General features: G+C 41.4%; 1 protein-coding gene across 1 annotated transcript in view; it reads left to right on the top strand.

Annotated features, from left to right (window-relative positions):
- LOC124118361 (phospholipase DDHD1-like) overlaps positions 1-20,665 on the top strand; it is a 164,086-nt gene that overhangs the window by 125,027 nt on the left and 18,394 nt on the right. The window contains exons 5-7 of the mRNA XM_048402942.1: positions 11,914-12,029; positions 12,406-12,512; positions 19,154-19,265. Coding sequence (XP_048258899.1) covers positions 11,914-12,029; positions 12,406-12,512; positions 19,154-19,265 — 335 coding nt within the window. The remainder of the gene's footprint in view (positions 1-11,913; positions 12,030-12,405; positions 12,513-19,153; positions 19,266-20,665) is intronic.

Consider the following 20,665-nt stretch of genomic DNA (forward strand, 5'->3'; position numbering starts at 1 on the left):
GCCTAAAAATGGCTATTTCCAGCCGTTTGGCCGCCATCTTGGATTTAAGGTTTTCTTCGTCAGGTTGCCATGGAAACCAAACTTGACAACGGAATGCATTGATATTCACAGCACTATTAGATACAGATCATGGGAAGATGTCTGCAAAGTTTCAGCTCTGTAACTTAGATAGTTCGTGAGAAAATGACAAAACAGAGTTTTGGTGGACAGACGCGCGGACGGACGGCGGACATGCATATCATCAAAATTTACCTATACATATGCTAGAACTGGTCGGGGTAATGCATAATTACCAACCACTTCCACAATACATGCAATAACAGTCGCGTGAGAGCTCGCCAAAAAAAGTACATTTTCGTTTTACGGACCACCTAAATGACCTTGACCCCGTGACCCTGACCTTGAATTTTTTTTAATGGTTTTATTCCAGCTACCCGATCCCGGGGTCAAAAGTGCCAAAATCGCAAAAATAACGATTTCTTATTAGGGCTCCTGCCTACAAGGCAAGAGCCCTATTGTAATTGTTCGATTTATTATTATTATTATTATTATTATTATTATTATTTATTATTATTCCGCCGATTTTTGTTCCAATCCTACCTCCAAAACTACTGCTCAGAATCTCTTCAAAATTTCCACAAAGATAGCTCAGGTCCTGAAGCAGATACCACAAAAATCTCAAGACTCTAGACTCCAAGACTAAGGGCAGATAACTCAAAACAACTCTAAAAATCCCAATTTCAACAGCTCATAACTCCGCCACGAAAGCTCCAAAGACTTCCAAAATTCCTGAACAGATCCAGAATCAGAAGCCAAACAAAATCTCTACACATCCAATGTAGCCAAATTGCTTCGTTTGGCCTCCATATTGGATTAAGTGTTTTGGCACTGTTTTTTAGCAGATTTCTCAGTACTTGACTCCCCAAATCTCCTCAGCTCAAACTACCAGCTCAAAAGCTTCCAAACTCTCCACACTTTGGCTCCAAGTACCATACTAACAACTTCGAAGAAAAAATCGTCAGATATGTCTTCAATGGCCGCCATATTGACTGCAACTTCCGGCTCAAAGTCATTTTCAAACCTTTGAGAGGACATCTTTACGAAGCTCTGGCATTAGGAACTTATGAGGTAAGGCACTTGAACAACTTCTGTTGAGTCTTGCTTTGGTTGCTGAACAAGATCTCTTCTTGCTCTTATGTCAAAAGTCACGTGATGTGGCGGCCATATTGGATTTTGCTAGCCTCTCATATTTTTACTTTGCAAACTACGTAGTTGCTAAAGTTCTTGATAGAAAGTGCTACAAATTACCAGAATGCACCAGCATCAGACGCTGAACATTTCATGTTCTTAGCTGTATGTCAATAGTTGCGTCATTTGGAGTCCATATTGGATTAAAGACCGTGAAAATGCCAAAAGTGATAAAAACGGCACAAAACAGCATATATCTCCGCCAAAATTGCTCCAATAGCTACCCTATTTTGCATGTGACACCGTCATGAGATACCGATCATTTTCGATCCAGGCCTAAAAATGGCTATTTCCAGCCGTTTGGCCGCCATCTTGGATTTAAGGTTTTCTTCGTCAGGTTGCCATGGAAACCAAACTTGACAACGGAATGCATTGATATTCACAGCACTATTAGATACAGATCATGGGAAGATGTCTGCAAAGTTTCAGCTCTGTAACTTAGATAGTTCGTGAGAAAATGACAAAACAGAGTTTTGGTGGACAGACGCGCGGACGGACGGCGGACATGCATATCATCAAAATTTACCTATACATATGCTAGAACTGGTCGGGGTAATGCATAATTACCAACCACTTCCACAATACATGCAATAACAGTCGCGTGAGAGCTCGCCAAAAAAAGTACATTTTCGTTTTACGGACCACCTAAATGACCTTGACCCCGTGACCCTGACCTTGAATTTTTTTTAATGGTTTTATTCCAGCTACCCGATCCCGGGGTCAAAAGTGCCAAAATCGCAAAAATAACGATTTCTTATTAGGGCTCCTGCCTACAAGGCAAGAGCCCTATTGTAATTGTTCGATTTATTATTATTATTATTATTATTATTATTATTTATTATTATTCCGCCGATTTTTGTTCCAATCCTACCTCCAAAACTACTGCTCAGAATCTCTTCAAAATTTCCACAAAGATAGCTCAGGTCCTGAAGCAGATACCACAAAAATCTCAAGACTCTAGACTCCAAGACTAAGGGCAGATAACTCAAAACAACTCTAAAAATCCCAATTTCAACAGCTCATAACTCCGCCACGAAAGCTCCAAAGACTTCCAAAATTCCTGAACAGATCCAGAATCAGAAGCCAAACAAAATCTCTACACATCCAATGTAGCCAAATTGCTTCGTTTGGCCTCCATATTGGATTAAGTGTTTTGGCACTGTTTTTTAGCAGATTTCTCAGTACTTGACTCCCCAAATCTCCTCAGCTCAAACTACCAGCTCAAAAGCTTCCAAACTCTCCACACTTTGGCTCCAAGTACCATACTAACAACTTCAAAGAAAATATATGTATGTGATATGTTGACCTGATAGCCCTTGTCCTGACGATTCCAGAACACCAAACCGTTTATCTGTAGCTCAATGGACAACGGAGCTACAGCCTTTTGAAAACGGCACTCTTTGGCCCAGGTCCATCAACTTTAAACTTGCCATATAGAAGAACTCTAAACTTGCCAAATAGCTGAACTCTAAATACCCGTAACTCCGAAACTACTCGTCCGATTTCGACCAGATTTTGTATATGTATATTGAGTGGGGATGTCTGCTACCACGACCAATTGTAGTGACTTAGGAATTAAAACAACGGAGAGAGAAATTATGCATAATTTATGTATAACAACATCTTTCAACATCTTGCTCCTAACCAGATCATTCTATAACTGGAAGACTAGGCAATCTTTAGTATTTACATGTGCAATTCGATATTGAAATGCAGTCACAAATCACAAATCCTACATACATCAAACTCTTATTTCACATGTTCTGGAAATGTCATTTAGTGGGGATGACATGGGTGCTTTACGAACGCTTCAAACATTTTTTAAAGTAAAAGACACTGAAAGAAGCAGCCATAGAATGACAAATAAGTCCCGTTCACTGCACTTCAATCGCCAGCAATACTCGTGCATACGATTCCGTTCTCTTGGCGCTATACGCTACACTATTGTCGGTATAGGTTTATTTATATAACAAACTACAGTCTGTAGTACGTGAGCTTTGTGTATAGTTTTAGGCTATGGACCACAGAAATCAGTTATCAGGGTCAATGAGATACAGTGTTAAAACAGCTGATGGACAACGCAAGCAGAAACGGACTATAGAAATACATTTACGTTTGCGCTCGTACGTTCAATGGTTCTGTATAGAAACTTGGAGTAAATATCAACATCGCATGTTTTGTTATGTCAAAGCTCATATCTGCATCAATTGGCGCGAATTCACAATACACATAGTCAGTTAAGCAAAGAACTGCGCATACATGTTTATTGGCCTCACAGTGTGTTAGCGTACCTCAGTCCCATGCGGCTTGGTCGGTCGGTCGGTCGGTCGGTTGCATATTGGAACGTGACCCACGTGCACGGTAATAGCGGGGTCGTCCGAGAGCCGCGTGTGGGGTGCTTCAGTCAAAACATGACCTACATCTCGCCCGAAGTGTTACCTCCTTCATAAATGCTGTTCAGACTGTGGGATTTACGGTAGGTTTGTGATTGAAAGTTTGATCTCGCTGAACTCTCCGATTAATGTACTATCTTTTAAACGTACTTGTCATAATTTTCTTACTACAACAGAAAGGTTCACTTCATGTTTCGACGATAGCGATTTCTATAGTCTGTTTCTGTATGGATTTTCTTCGCGCTATATGTTGTACTCTCTGCCAGCGGGAAGCACGCAGTTTTGCGCACATGCACGTATGGACGATAAATCCAGATGTGTGTAAAACACATAACAGAACCAGACACCTTGTATGACATGATGTATGGAGGGCATTAATGTTTTCAGATGGATCTATATCAACATCGTATTTTTTGTTCGTTAGTGGTCGACGTGGAAGCTCATATCTGCATTGGCGCGAATTCACAATACACACTGTCAATAGAGTTAAGGAAACACAGAATTGCGGAATGCATGTTTATTGACCGCACAGCGCGTTAGCTTGACCGAGGATGGGTCAGTCGAGTGCATATTGGAGCGTGAGCCACGGTAGCGTTTTGCGAGACGCGCTAATTAAGCTCCCGGTAGATTGTGTTAAACGCACAAACACTTATTCTTTCGGCTGGCACTGATACTAGGTAAAATAGAAGATAGGAGAGCAGTATAATACTCGGCTACAGATGTTGATACTGTTGTAGTGGCGGGTAATGAAGGCTCCAGTTGCCAACGGGACGAATAGAGTTACCACCCTTAATAATGCCAAACTGGACCTGTGCCAAAATGGACTGTTTTTCACAGTCAAAACGGACAAGTTACATGTCACATAGTTAATAAAGGCTATATTATAATGATACACAGTAATGCACATATCCTTCTTGATACCGGTAGTGACTTGTAAGTAAACAGGAAAAATGACCTGTTTTAGAAGGTCCACACTTCTGAAGCTTCATAGGGCGCCAATTATGAATGACCATGACCTTGAATCATTGGTATCAAAGTAACACCACGTGGTTTCTTAGAACTGATTTCCACACTATCAAATTACCTTTTTATAATGCGAACCTGTTCATTATTGAAAATTCCATTTTGTTTCTGAGACATCCCTGATATATAGCCAACTTAAGGAAGTATTATTTACCAATATCATTATCGTTTAGAAACCAGTCCCTTTGTTTACTTACTTAAGTGTTATGATCTCTATTGCGTTTACAGCTAATTTTCTTTGAAACTTTGATCACAAAAGCTTGAAAGACTTGGGGTTTTCTTTGCTGATTGGTTGAATTGCTTCAATAAGAAGATGACAAGAGGTGACCGACATGTGTTGTTACTGTTAGATAATGTCCCAAGCCATCTCATCCCTTAGCACGTGTCAAATGTCAAGATCCATGTCCTGCCAATTACAATAACAAGTCACCAACACCTCTGCATGCTGGTATCTTCCATCCTGAACATACCCAGAGCCAAAATGGGAATTTATTTCTTGGTCAAAACGGACCAGTGAAATTTCCTATTGATAATCCAGATCAGCTTATACTCGTACACAGTATAGCACATATCCTTCCGCATATCCGAATGCTTTTATATAACAACAGGAGAAAATGCCTTAATGGTAATCAATTAGTTTGATTAAGAACTCAGTTTCAATGGTTTTTAGTACTCTGTATAACCAAAGTGCAATTTTACAAAAGTACATCTATGAATAGAACAGGATCCGCTTCCACAATTCTTACCAAGCGGGAGCCCGACATCGCTGCTTGCAGCTATATTTATTCTTTATTATTATTATTATTCCGGCGTTTTTTGTTCCAATCCTAACTCCAAAACTACTGCTCAGAATGTCTTCAAAATTTCCACAAAGATACCTTAGATCCTGAAGCAGATACCACAAAAATCTCAAGACTCTAGACTCAAAGACTAAGGGCAGATAACTCAAAACAACTTTAAAAATCGCAATTTCAACAGCTCATAACTCCGCCACGAAAGCTCCAAAGACTTCCAAAATTCCTGAACAGATCCGGAATCAGATGCCAAACAAAATCTCTACACATCCAATGTAGCGAAATTGCTTCGTTTGGCCTCCAGATCGGATTAAGTGTTTTTGCACTGTTTTTTAGCAGATTTCTCAGTACTTGACTCCCAAAATCTGCTCAGCTCAAACTACCAGCTCAAAAGCTTCCAAACTCTCCAGACTTTGGCTCCAAGTACCATACTAACAAATTCAAAGAAAAAATCCTCAGATATGTCTTCAATGGCCGCCATATTGACTCCGACTTCCGGCTCAAAGTTATTTTTAAACTTTTGAGAGGACATCTTTAGCTAGCTCTGGCATTGGAAACTTATCAGGTAAGGCATTTAAACAACTTCTGTTGAGTCTTGCTTTGGTTGCTGAACAAGATCTCTTCTTGCTCTTATGTCAAAAGTCACGTGATGTGGCGGCCATATTGGATTTTGCTAGCCTCTCATATTTTTACTTTGCAAACTACGTAGCTGCTAAAGTTCTTGATAGAAAGTGCTACAAATGACCACAATGCACCAGCATCAGACGCTGAACATTTCCTGTTCTTAGCTGTTTGTCAAAAGTTGCATCATTTGGCGTCCATATTGGATTAAAGACCGTGAAAATGCCAAAAGTGATAAAAACGGCACAAAACAGCATATATCTCCGCCAAAATTGCTCCAATAACCTCCATATTTTGCATGTGACACCGTCATAAGATAGCGATCATTTTCGATCCAGGCCTAAAAATGGATATTTCCAGCCGTTTGGCCGCCATCTTGGATTTAAGTTTTTTGTCGTCAGGTTGCCATGGAAACCAAATTTGACAACGGAATGCATTGATATTCACAGAACTATTATATACAGACCATAGGAAGATGTCTGCAAAGTTTCAGCTTTGTAAGTTAGATAGTTCGTGAGAAAATGACAAAACAGAGTTTTGGTGGACAGACGCGCGGACAGACGGCGGACATGCATATCATCAAAATTCACCTATACATATGCTAGAACTGGTCGGGGTAATGCATAATTACTAATCACTTCCACCATACATGCAATAACGGCCGCGTGAGAGCTCGCCAAAAAAAGTACATTTTCGTTTTACGGACCACCTAAATGACCTTGACCCCGTGACCTTGGTGACCTTGAATTTTTTTAAATGGTTTTAGTCCAGCTACCCGATCCCGGGGTCAAAAGTGCCAAAATCGCAAAAATAACGATTTCTTATTAGGGCTCCCTGCCTACAAGGCAAGAGCCCTATTGTAATTGTTCGATTTATTATTATTATTATTCTTTATTATTATTATTATTCCGGCGTTTTTTGTTCCAATCCTAACTCCAAAACTACTGCTCAGAATGTCTTCAAAATTTCCACAAAGATACCTTAGATCCTGAAGCAGATACCACAAAAATCTCAAGACTCTAGACTCAAAGACTAAGGGCAGATAACTCAAAACAACTTTAAAAATCGCAATTTCAACAGCTCATAACTCCGCCACGAAAGCTCCAAAGACTTCCAAAATTCCTGAACAGATCCGGAATCAGATGCCAAACAAAATCTCTACACATCCAATGTAGCGAAATTGCTTCGTTTGGCCTCCAGATCGGATTAAGTGTTTTTGCACTGTTTTTTAGCAGATTTCTCAGTACTTGACTCCCAAAATCTGCTCAGCTCAAACTACCAGCTCAAAAGCTTCCAAACTCTCCAGACTTTGGCTCCAAGTACCATACTAACAAATTCAAAGAAAAAATCCTCAGATATGTCTTCAATGGCCGCCATATTGACTCCGACTTCCGGCTCAAAGTTATTTTTAAACTTTTGAGAGGACATCTTTAGCTAGCTCTGGCATTGGAAACTTATCAGGTAAGGCATTTAAACAACTTCTGTTGAGTCTTGCTTTGGTTGCTGAACAAGATCTCTTCTTGCTCTTATGTCAAAAGTCACGTGATGTGGCGGCCATATTGGATTTTGCTAGCCTCTCATATTTTTACTTTGCAAACTACGTAGCTGCTAAAGTTCTTGATAGAAAGTGCTACAAATGACCACAATGCACCAGCATCAGACGCTGAACATTTCCTGTTCTTAGCTGTTTGTCAAAAGTTGCATCATTTGGCGTCCATATTGGATTAAAGACCGTGAAAATGCCAAAAGTGATAAAAACGGCACAAAACAGCATATATCTCCGCCAAAATTGCTCCAATAACCTCCATATTTTGCATGTGACACCGTCATAAGATAGCGATCATTTTCGATCCAGGCCTAAAAATGGATATTTCCAGCCGTTTGGCCGCCATCTTGGATTTAAGTTTTTTGTCGTCAGGTTGCCATGGAAACCAAATTTGACAACGGAATGCATTGATATTCACAGAACTATTATATACAGACCATAGGAAGATGTCTGCAAAGTTTCAGCTTTGTAAGTTAGATAGTTCGTGAGAAAATGACAAAACAGAGTTTTGGTGGACAGACGCGCGGACAGACGGCGGACATGCATATCATCAAAATTCACCTATACATATGCTAGAACTGGTCGGGGTAATGCATAATTACTAATCACTTCCACCATACATGCAATAACGGCCGCGTGAGAGCTCGCCAAAAAAAGTACATTTTCGTTTTACGGACCACCTAAATGACCTTGACCCCGTGACCTTGGTGACCTTGAATTTTTTTAAATGGTTTTAGTCCAGCTACCCGATCCCGGGGTCAAAAGTGCCAAAATCGCAAAAATAACGATTTCTTATTAGGGCTCCCTGCCTACAAGGCAAGAGCCCTATTGTAATTGTTCGATTTATTATTATTATTATTCTTTATTATTATTATTATTCCGGCGTTTTTTGTTCCAATCCTAACTCCAAAACTACTGCTCAGAATGTCTTCAAAATTTCCACAAAGATACCTTAGATCCTGAAGCAGATACCACAAAAATCTCAAGACTCTAGACTCAAAGACTAAGGGCAGATAACTCAAAACAACTTTAAAAATCGCAATTTCAACAGCTCATAACTCCGCCACGAAAGCTCCAAAGACTTCCAAAATTCCTGAACAGATCCGGAATCAGATGCCAAACAAAATCTCTACACATCCAATGTAGCGAAATTGCTTCGTTTGGCCTCCAGATCGGATTAAGTGTTTTTGCACTGTTTTTTAGCAGATTTCTCAGTACTTGACTCCCAAAATCTGCTCAGCTCAAACTACCAGCTCAAAAGCTTCCAAACTCTCCAGACTTTGGCTCCAAGTACCATACTAACAAATTCAATGAAAACATGTATTTATGTCAAATGTGATATATTTCCCTGATAGCCCTTTTCCTGGCGATTCCAGAACACCAAACCGTTTGTCTGTAGCTCCATGGACAACGGAGCTACAGCTTTTTGAAAATGGCACTCTTTGGCCCAGGTCCATAAACTTGCCAAATAGCACAACTCTAAATACCCGTAGCTGAACTCTAAATACCCGTAACTCCGAAACTACTTGTCCGATTTCGACCAGATTTGGTATATGTATATTGAGTGGGGATGTCTGCTACCACGACCAATTGTAGCGACATAGGAAATAAGACGACGGGGAGAGAAATGATGCATAATTTATGTATAACAACATCTTTCAACATCTTTCTCCTAACCAGATCATTCAACAACTGGCAGACTAGGCAATCTTTGGTATTTACATGTGCAATTCGATATTGAAGTGCAGTCACAAATCACAAATCCTACATACATCAAACTCTTATTTCACATGTTCTGGAAATGTCATTTAGTGGGGGTGACATGGGTGCTTTACGAACGCTTCAAACATTTTTTTAAAGTAAAAGACACTGAAAGAAGCAGCCATAGAATGACAAATAAGTCCCGTTCACTGCACTTCAATCGACAGCAATACTCGTGCATACGATTCCGTTCTCTTGGCGCTATACGCTACACTATTGTCGGTATAGGTTTATTTATATAACAAACTACAGTCTGTAGTACGTGAGCTTTGTGTATAGTTTTCGGCTGTGGACTACAGAAATCAGTTATCAGGGTCAATGAGATACAGTGTTAAAACAGCTGATGGACAACGCAAGCAGAAACGGACTATAGAAATACATTTACGTTTGCGCTCGTACGTTCAACGGTTCTGTATAGAAACTTGGAGCAAATATCAACATCGCATGTTTTGTTATGTCAAAGCTCATATCTGCATCAATTGGCGCGAATTCACAATACACATAGTCAGTTAAGCAAAGAACTGCGCATACATGTTTATTGGCCTCACAGTGTGTTAGCGTACCTCAGTCCCATGCGGCTTGGTCGGTCGGTCGGTCGGTCGGGTGCATATTGGAACGTGACCCACGTGCACGGTAATAGCGAGGTCGTCCGAGAGCCGCGTGTGGGGTGCTTCAGTCAAAACATGACCTACATCTCGCCCGAAGTGTTACCTCCTTCATAAATGCTGTTCAGACTGTGGGATTTACGGCAGGTTTGTGATTGAAAGTTTGATCTCGCTGAACTCTCCGATTAATGTACTATCTTTTAAACGTACTTGTCATAATTTTCTTACTACAACAGACAGGTTCACTTCATGTTTCGACGATAGCGATTTCTATAGTCTGTTTCTGTATGGATTTTCTTCGCGCTATATGTTGTACTCTCTGCCAGCGGGAAGCACGCAGTTTTGCGCACATGCACGTATGGACGATAAATCCAGATGTGTGTAAAACACATAACAGAACCAGACACCTTGTATGACATGATGTATGGAGGGCATTATTGTTTTCAGATGGATCTATATCAACATCGTATTTTTTGTTCGTTAGTGGTCCACGTGGAAGCTCATATCTGCATTGGCGCGAATTCACAATACACACTGTCAATAGAGTTAAGGAAACACAGAATTGCGGAATGCATGTTTATTGACCGCACAGCGCGTTAGCTTGACCGAGGATGGGTCAGTCGAGTGCATATTGGAGCGTGAGCCACGGTAGCGTTTTGCGAGACGCGCTAATTAAGCTCCCGGTAGATTGTGTTAAACGCACAAACACTTATTCTTTCGGCCGGCACTGATACTAGGTAAAATAGAAGATAGGAGAGCAGTATAATACTCGGCTACAGATGTTGATACTGTTGTAGTGGCGGGTAATGAAGGCTCCAGTTGCCAACGGGACGAATAGAGTTACCACCCTTAATAATGCCAAACTGGACCTGTGCCAAAATGGACTGTTTTTCACAGTCAAAACGGACAAGTTACATGTCACATAGTTAATAAAGGCTATATTATAATGATACACAGTAATGCACATATCCTTCTTGATACCGGTAGTGACTTGTAAGTAAACAGGAAAAATGACCTGTTTTAGAAGGTCCACACTTCTGAAGCTTCATAGGGCGCCAATTATGAATGACCATGACCTTGTATCATTGGTATCAAAGTAACACCACGTGGTTTCTTAGAACGGATTTCCACACTATCAAATTACCTTTTTATAATGCGAACATGTTCATTATTGAAAATTCCATTTTGTTTCTGAGACATCCCTGATATAATGCCAACTTAAGGAAGTATTATTTACCAATATCATTATCGTTTAGAAACCAGTCCCTTTGTTTACTTACTTAAGTGTTATGATCTCTATTGCGTTTACAGCTAATTTTCTTTGAAACTTTGATAACAAAAGCTTGGAAGACTTGGGGTTTTCTTTGCTGATTGGTTGAATTGCTTCAATAAGGAGATGACAAGAGGTGACCGACATGTGTTGTTACTGTTAGATAATGTCCCAAGCCATCTCATCCCTTAGCACGTGTCAAATGTCAAGATCCATGTCCTGCCAATTACAATAACAAGTCACCAACACCCCTGCATGCTGGTATCTTCCATCCTGAACATACCCTGAGCCAAAATGGGAATTTTTTTCTTGGTCAAAACGGACCGGTGAAATATCCTATTGATAATCCAGATCATCTTATACTCGTACACAGTATAGCACATATCCTTCCGCATATCCGAATGCTTTTATGTAACAACAGGAGAAAATGCCTTAATGGTAATAAATTAGTTAAATTAAGAACTCAGTTTCAATGGTTTTTAGTACTCTGTATAACCAAAGTGCAATTTTACAAAAGTACATCTATGAATAGAACAGGATCCGCTGCTACAATTATAACCAGCGGGAGCCCGACATCGCTGCTTGCAGCTATATTATTTTCCTTGATATTTTTCAAAATGTTCTCTTTCACTATCATTATCATTATCACCAGTTTGAGGGAGAGAGTGGTTCACCTAAAGCAAAAATACTTCCCTGATTTTGATCAACATAACAAGAGGTCGGAGTTTCTCCCAGTGGAATGGAGATCTTCGCTCAAGTTGGATGGAGGTAACATTAAACTCAGAACAGAAGAACTTATGTACATCTGCATTATCATACTTAAACATGATAAATTAACTTATAATTAATGTTACATACCTAAAGTCTGTTTATTAGGTACATGTAACTAATAAATAGCCTGCGATATGATAGGAGTATGTTGCAGATGTATAATTGAGCATCTGAGAATAACAAACAGGCTTCAATCTTAATGACATACTCTTGAAAAAGTAATTTCGTATTTGTCCAATATATATGTGGATAATCTTACCAGGGTAATAATGTAAGTCTTTGAGAATGCTTTAGTGGTTGAATTTGTTGGCGATGTATATTATTTAATAGGAACTGGTGTGAAAAGTAATGGATATTTTTATTCGTACTTCAGACACAGTTGAGTCAATTACACCACACAAGATGAGGGGAATGAGAAATATATTGAACAGCAGTGCCATGGATATTCTTTATTATACAAGCCCCCTTTACAGGTCAGAGGTAAGACACTCCACATTATACAAGTCCCCTATACAGGTCTGAGGTGAAACAGTCCACATTATACCAACCCCCTATACAGGTCAGAGGTAAGACAGTCCACATTATGCCAACCCCCTATACAGGTCAGAGGTAAGACACTCCACATTATACCAACCCCCTATACAGGTCAGGGGTAAGACAGTCCACATGATACAAGTCCCCTATACAGGTCTGAGGCGAAACCGTCCACATTATACCAACCCCCTATACAGGTCAGAGGTAAGACTGTCCACATTATACAAACCCCCATACAGGTCTGAGATGAGACTGTCCACATTATACCAACCCCCTTTAAAGGTCAGAGGTAAGACAGTCCACATTATACCAACCCCCTATACAGGTCAGAGGTAAGACACTCCACATTATACCAACCCCCTATACAGGTCAGGGGTAAGACTGTCCACATGATACAAGTCCCCTATACAGGTCTGAGGTGAAACCGTCCACATTATACCAACCCCCTATACAGGTCAGAGGTAAGACAGTCCACATTATACAAACCCCCATACAGGTCTGAGATGAGACTGTCCACATTATACCAACCCCCTATACAGGTCAGAGGTGAAACCGTCCACATTATACCAACCCCCTATACAGGTCAGAGGTAAGACACTCCACATTATACCAACCCCCTATACAGGTCAGAGGTAAGACAGTCCACATTATACCAACCCCCTATACAGGTCAGAGGTAAGACACTCCACATTATACCAACCCCCTATACAGGTCAGAGGTAAGACACTCCACATTATACCAACCCCCTATACAGGTCAGAGGTAAGACAGTCCACATTATACCAACCCCCTATACAGGTCAGAGGTAAGACACTCCACATTATACCAACCCCCTATACAGGTCAGAGGTAAGACACTCCACATTATACCAACCCCCTATACAGGTCAGAGGTAAGACACTCCACATTATACCAACCCCCTATACAGGTCAGAGGTAAGACTGTCCACATTATACCAACCCCCTATACAGGTCAGAGGTGAAACCGTCCACATTATACCAACCCCCTATACAGGTCAGAGGTAAGACAGTCCACATTATACCAACCCCCTATACAGGTCAGAGGTAAGACAGTCCACATTATACCAACCCCCTATACAGGTCAGAGGTAAGACAGTCCACATTATACCAACCCCCCTATACAGGTCAGAGGTGAAACAGTCCACATTATACCAACCCCCTATACAGGTCAGAGGTAAGACTGTCCACATTATACCAACCCCCTATACAGGTCAGAGGTGAAACCGTCCACATTATACCAACCCCCTTTACAGGTCAGAGGTAAGACACTCCACATTATACCAACCCCCTATACAGGTCAGAGGTAAGACACTCCACATTATACCAACCCCCTATACAGGTCAGAGGTAAGACACTCCACATTATACCAACCCCCTATACAGGTCAGAGGTAAGACAGTCCACATTATACAAACCCCCATACAGGTCTGAGATGAGACTGTCCACATTATACAAGTCCCCTATACAGGTCTGAGGTGAAACCGTCCACATTATACCAACACCCCATACAGGTCTGAGGTAAGACTGTCCACATTATACCAACCCCCTGTACAGGTCCAAGGTAAGACAGTCCACATTATACAAGTCCCCTATACAGGTCTGAGGTAAGACAGTCCACATTATACCAACCCCCTATACAGGTCAGAGGTAAGACTGTCCACATTATACAAACCCCCTAAACAGGCCTGAGGTAAGACTGTCCACATTATATAAACCCCCTATACAGGTCCAAGGTAAGACAGTCCACATTATACAAGTGCCCTATACAGGTCTGAGGTGAAACCGTCCACATTATACCAACCCCCTATACAGGTCAGAGGTAAGACAGTCCACATTATACCAACCCCCTATACAGGTCAGAGGTAAGACTGTCCACATTATGCCAACCCCCTATACAGGTCAGAGGTAAGACAGTCCACATTATACCAACCCCCTATACAGGTCAGAGGTAAGACAGTCCACATTATACCAACCCCCTATACAGGTCAGAGGTAAGACAGTCCACATTATACCAACCCCCCTATACAGGTCAGAGGTGAAACAGTCCACATTATACCAACCCCCTATACAGGTCAGAGGTAAGACTGTCCACATTATACCAACCCCCTATACAGGTCAGAGGTGAAACCGTCCACATTATACCAACCCCCTTTACAGGTCAGAGGTAAGACACTCCACATTATACCAACCCCCTATACAGGTCAGAGGTAAGACACTCCACATTATACCAACCCCCTATACAGGTCAGAGGTAAGACACTCCACATTATACCAACCCCCTATACAGGTCAGAGGTAAGACAGTCCACATTATACAAACCCCCATACAGGTCTGAGATGAGACTGTCCACATTATACAAGTCCCCTATACAGGTCTGAGGTGAAACCGTCCACATTATACCAACACCCCATACAGGTCTGAGGTAAGACTGTCCACATTATACCAACCCCCTGTACAGGTCCAAGGTAAGACAGTCCACATTATACAAGTCCCCTATACAGGTCTGAGGTAAGACAGTCCACATTATACCAACCCCCTATACAGGTCAGAGGTAAGACTGTCCACATTATACAAACCCCCTAAACAGGCCTGAGGTAAGACTGTCCACATTATATAAACCCCCTATACAGGTCCAAGGTAAGACAGTCCACATTATACAAGTGCCCTATACAGGTCTGAGGTGAAACCGTCCACATTATACCAACCCCCTATACAGGTCAGAGGTAAGACAGTCCACATTATACCAACCCCCTATACAGGTCAGAGGTAAGACTGTCCACATTATGCCAACCCCCTATACAGGTCAGAGGTAAGACAGTCCACATTATACCAACCCCCTATACAGGTCAGAGGTAAGACACTCCACATTATACCAACCCCCTATACAGGTCTGAGGTAAGACAGTCCACATTATACCAACCCCCTTTACAGGTCAGAGGTAAGACTGTCCACATTATACAAACCCCCTAAACAGGCCTGAGGTAAGACTGTCCACATTATATAAACCCCCTATACAGGTCCAAGGTAAGACAGTCCACATTATACAAGTGCCCTATACAGGTCTGAGGTGAAACCGTCCACATTATACCAACCCCCTATACAGGTCAGAGGTAAGACAGTCCACATTATACCAACCCCCTATACAGGTCAGAGGTAAGACTGTCCACATTATGCCAACCCCCTATACAGGTCAGAGGTAAGACAGTCCACATTATACCAACCCCCTATACAGGTCAGAGGTAAGACAGTCCACATTATACCAACCCCCTATACAGGTCAGAGGTAAGACAGTCCACATTATACCAACCCCCCTATACAGGTCAGAGGTGAAACAGTCCACATTATACCAACCCCCTATACAGGTCAGAGGTAAGACTGTCCACATTATACCAACCCCCTATACAGGTCAGAGGTGAAACCGTCCACATTATACCAACCCCCTTTACAGGTCAGAGGTAAGACACTCCACATTATACCAACCCCCTATACAGGTCAGAGGTAAGACACTCCACATTATACCAACCCCCTATACAGGTCAGAGGTAAGACACTCCACATTATACCAACCCCCTATACAGGTCAGAGGTAAGACAGTCCACATTATACAAACCCCCATACAGGTCTGAGATGAGACTGTCCACATTATACAAGTCCCCTATACAGGTCTGAGGTGAAACCGTCCACATTATACCAACACCCCATACAGGTCTGAGGTAAGACTGTCCACATTATACCAACCCCCTGTACAGGTCCAAGGTAAGACAGTCCACATTATACAAGTCCCCTATACAGGTCTGAGGTAAGACAGTCCACATTATACCAACCCCCTATACAGGTCAGAGGTAAGACTGTCCACATTATACAAACCCCCTAAACAGGCCTGAGGTAAGACTGTCCACATTATATAAACCCCCTATACAGGTCCAAGGTAAGACAGTCCACATTATACAAGTGCCCTATACAGGTCTGAGGTGAAACCGTCCACATTATACCAACCCCCTATACAGGTCAGAGGTAAGACAGTCCACATTATACCAACCCCCTATACAGGTCTGAGGTAAGACAGTCCACATTATACCAACCCCCTTTACAGGTCAGAGGTAAGACTGTCCACATTATACCAACCCCCTATACAGGTCTGAGGTAAGACTGTCCACATTATACAAACCCCCCTATACAGGTCCGAGGTAAGACTGTCCACATTATACAAACCCCCTAAACAGGTCCAAGGTAAGACAGTCCACATAATACAAACCCCCGATTGAGGCCCAAAAAGAGAAAAGAGGACATTTTACAAGCCCCCCTCTACAGGTCCATGGTAAGACAATCCACATTATACAAACACCCTATTCAGGTCCAAGGAGAGAAAGAAGACATTTTACAAGCCCCTGATTCAGGTCCATGGTGAGACAATCCAAAAAATACCTGCCCTCCCCCTAAACAGGTCCAAGGTAAGACAATCCACATTATACAAGTCCCTATCCAGGTCCAAGGTAAGACAATCCACATTATACAAGTCCCTATCCAGGTCCAAGGTAAGACAATCCACATTATACAAGTCCCTATCCAGGTCCAAGGTAAGACAATCCACATTATACAAGTCCCTATCCAGGTCCAAGGTAAGACAATCCACATTATACAAGTCCCTATCCAGGTCCAAGGTAAGACAATCCACGTTATACAAGTCCCTATCCAGGTCCAAGGTAAGACAATCCACATTATACAAGTCCCTATCCAGGTCCAAGGTAAGACAATCCACATTATACAAGTCCCTATCCAGGTCCAAGGTAAGACATCATAGAAGCCTCCAAAGATAGATTGTGCATCTATAACTCTATAACCTCAAATTACAGACCCATTAATTCAACTGGTGAGCACTTTTAATATAGACATGGTAGGGTGCAGATTATTCTTGTTTACAGTTCTTCTACAAAGGTTGATTGATAAGTTCTAAGCCTCCCATGGAAGGAAATGTTTTGTTATGGACACTTCATGATGTCATAGAGGTATATCCACAAATTGTTTTACAGCACAATAAACAGGTTCTGTGACCTTTGGAAAATGGATCAACTTGTGGAACTCGCAGTGATTAAGTTCTTGCAGATCTTTGTTTCAATCAGGGTTGGAGTAATGAATTCTAAATATTATATTCGGAGGTGATGTGTCAGTCTCCATTCCTCGCAAACTCTTTGGTGGCAGCCTACCGACACTGACTGTAAATGAAGTACTATTATAAATATATTAGCTTCCTCGGTGATATGTCCGTCAAATTGGCTGTTTATTGTGATTTGATAATCTCTGATTCACCTATCAAAATCCATCTTCCTGAGGCAAGGGAGTTAACTGATGTAAAAGTCCAGTTTCCACCCTTGCCGAACTAGGCTGGAAAATCTGGGCTTGACAGTAGTGCCACCAGTGGCTATTACGAGTTGTGCCTATTCTATGCCCCTCTTATTGACCAATTAGATTCCACCTCTCATATCACTTGCATTTGCTTCAAACAAAATGGTGGCACCCAGTCAATACAATCTGACTGATGATCAAGACATTTTGTAATATAACGAGTCTTACTTCGCGAAGTGCATCAAATCTCGTCACCACCTTCGTTAAAAACATGAAAAGATTTGGAAAATATGTGTCATCGCCCAGTTGACGGTACACTTTTGCAAATCCTGCAGTCAACCGAAAATCTGCACGTTGAAATCCATGTTGCTTAAGAACCGGATGTTGATTTCGTTATGCGATTTTGATTGGACAATGCAAAGACTTCTCAGTCCAGCCAAATTATAACTCCATAATTGCAAGATAGACACAATTTTATGGATAACAACTTCTTTAATACTGTAAAAAGCGACGTTTCGGTATAGATCCTTATACCGTTGTCAAGCAAGACTGAATGAGGGACATAGTGCAGAATATATATAGCAAGTGGAAGATTAACAGTAGAGGATTAACAGTAACAACAAGGGCATACATGAGTGGGATAACATAGGTAGGTGTGACAACAAGGATGATGCTATCACAACATGATGGACAGAAAACACATAGCTAGAAGCCAATGGGGCATGAAGCCAATAAACAGGTGATTACTGTTTGATGAGTTCATAGTAGGCGGATGGGATGAAATAGCCTTGATCTCTGTTGATTGTTGGGTTGTGGCGGCGAATGTGGACTGCTTCTGTTAGTTTTCTTTTGGTGAAATCATTCTGCACTATGTCCCTCATGCAGTCTTGCTTGACAACGGTATAAGGATCTATACCGAAACGTCGCTTTTTACAGTATTAAAGAAGTTGTTATCCATAAAATTGTGTCTATCTTGTCATCCGCCAACTTCTAAGTAATGCCTATCAAACAAGTTATCCATAATTGCAGCCTATTTTGGCAAGGGAGGAAACTGGACTTTTACAGTCCGTTAACTCCCTTTCCTCGGGAAGATGATCAAAGTCAAGTATATTCCAAATTCATGGTAGAATTCAGCTTTCATCCAATCTAGTCACAAATCGTTTCCAGAACCTTCATAGTTACCATAGTTACAGTGTTTAGCATCATGTCTCCATCATTGTCTGTTGCAGATTACACATAGCCTTCAGCATGAGATGAACCGTCTCTATGCTTTGTTCTGTTCGCGACACCCCTACTTCGAAGTGAATGGAGGGAAGGTGTCTGTGGTGGCACACTCACTTGGTGAGTAAACAGCACAGCAGACGTGTGAACTTACTGAAGCACTGGTACTTTAAATAAGGGCTGGTAGCTTTCAGTATTTGAAGGTAGCTTTCTAATTACATGAATAAGATTTTTATATTTGCTGCAGACTTGGGCTCAAATATTGTCCTGAAATAGGCTAGATAAATCCTGCAGTTTGAAAAGCTACAAAATTAATTTGGTCTGTCATTTCTTGAAGCTCTTTGTTTAGTCTCTAAAGATATGATGATATAAGTTATAACATATTTCCATTTGGCCATGTAGACATGATATCACTGTTTCTGGGACCGCCTCCGTGGTCTAGTGGTAGGCAACCGTCCAGAGAGCGGAAGGTCCGGGTTCAATCTCCGGCTGCGTCATACAAAAAGATGTTAAAAGATGGTACTTGTTGTTACCCTGTCTGGCGCTCGGTATTAGGTGGCTAAAACAAGGACTGGTCGGCTCGGAGTCAGTATACTGTGTCTGAGTGGGGTATTCATGTTAAACTGCGGTATGGTATCTCAGTGGGCTAGCACTATAAAATAGGAATCAGTCTTGACTAGTACAAGTGCATGCGGGCACGCATGTCCATGCCTTTTGCTATATAAGTGCAATAATCTTGGACACGACGTTGAACCCCATTTCGCCTCACCTCACCTCACCTCACCTCACTGTTCCTGGGTTGTGTGGTACACAAGGATCTTGTTCTATAAGGTATCTGTCAGCAGGTCAGTAACATGTGGTCAGCGGACATTACAGAGTTCTCACTGACCGTTGAGTTTGACACAAGGCGGTTTGATAACTATAAAGAAACAAATGTGGTGTCTAACCAGTAGAAGTGGAACTAAGTTTGCATCACAAACATTGTATTCCCAATCTACAATCTGCTCAACATTTATCTGGTGTCTTGTGTTGAAATAATACATCTGTGCACCAGTACATCCTGAGTTTACATGCAATGATAGGATGCATGATACATTTTTTAATGTATTGATACTAGGTGATACACTTCCTAAAATGAATTACTTACTACTTGTTAATGACCCAGAATTTGTGTTGGTCAAATAATGCAAAATGAATTGTAAATAGCGTTTCAAGATGATTTCTAAAATGAACCGCCACGAGCATGTGTCTACAGCTAGCTTTTCTTTTTGAACTTCTCTGTAATAGTTATATTCAAGAAGTTTCCACATGATTTGACGGAAATGTGCATACCACAATATGTATTGTATTGTGACGTACATATTTATCGTAACCTGTATGGTTTCATCACTACTGTTTTCTAATGGATTGTGACAGGCACCTGCTGTAAACAGGACAGTCAAGGCAGGGTATGAGATTACTGGAGTTTCACATACTTTCTGTGATTTTCATCAGGGTAATCAGTGATGGTGTGGTTTTCA

Source organism: Haliotis rufescens, unplaced genomic scaffold (genome assembly GCF_023055435.1).
Source record: "Haliotis rufescens isolate VD_foot unplaced genomic scaffold, xgHalRufe1.0.p SCAF_3, whole genome shotgun sequence".
Classification (NCBI taxonomy): domain Eukaryota; kingdom Metazoa; phylum Mollusca; class Gastropoda; order Lepetellida; family Haliotidae; genus Haliotis; species Haliotis rufescens.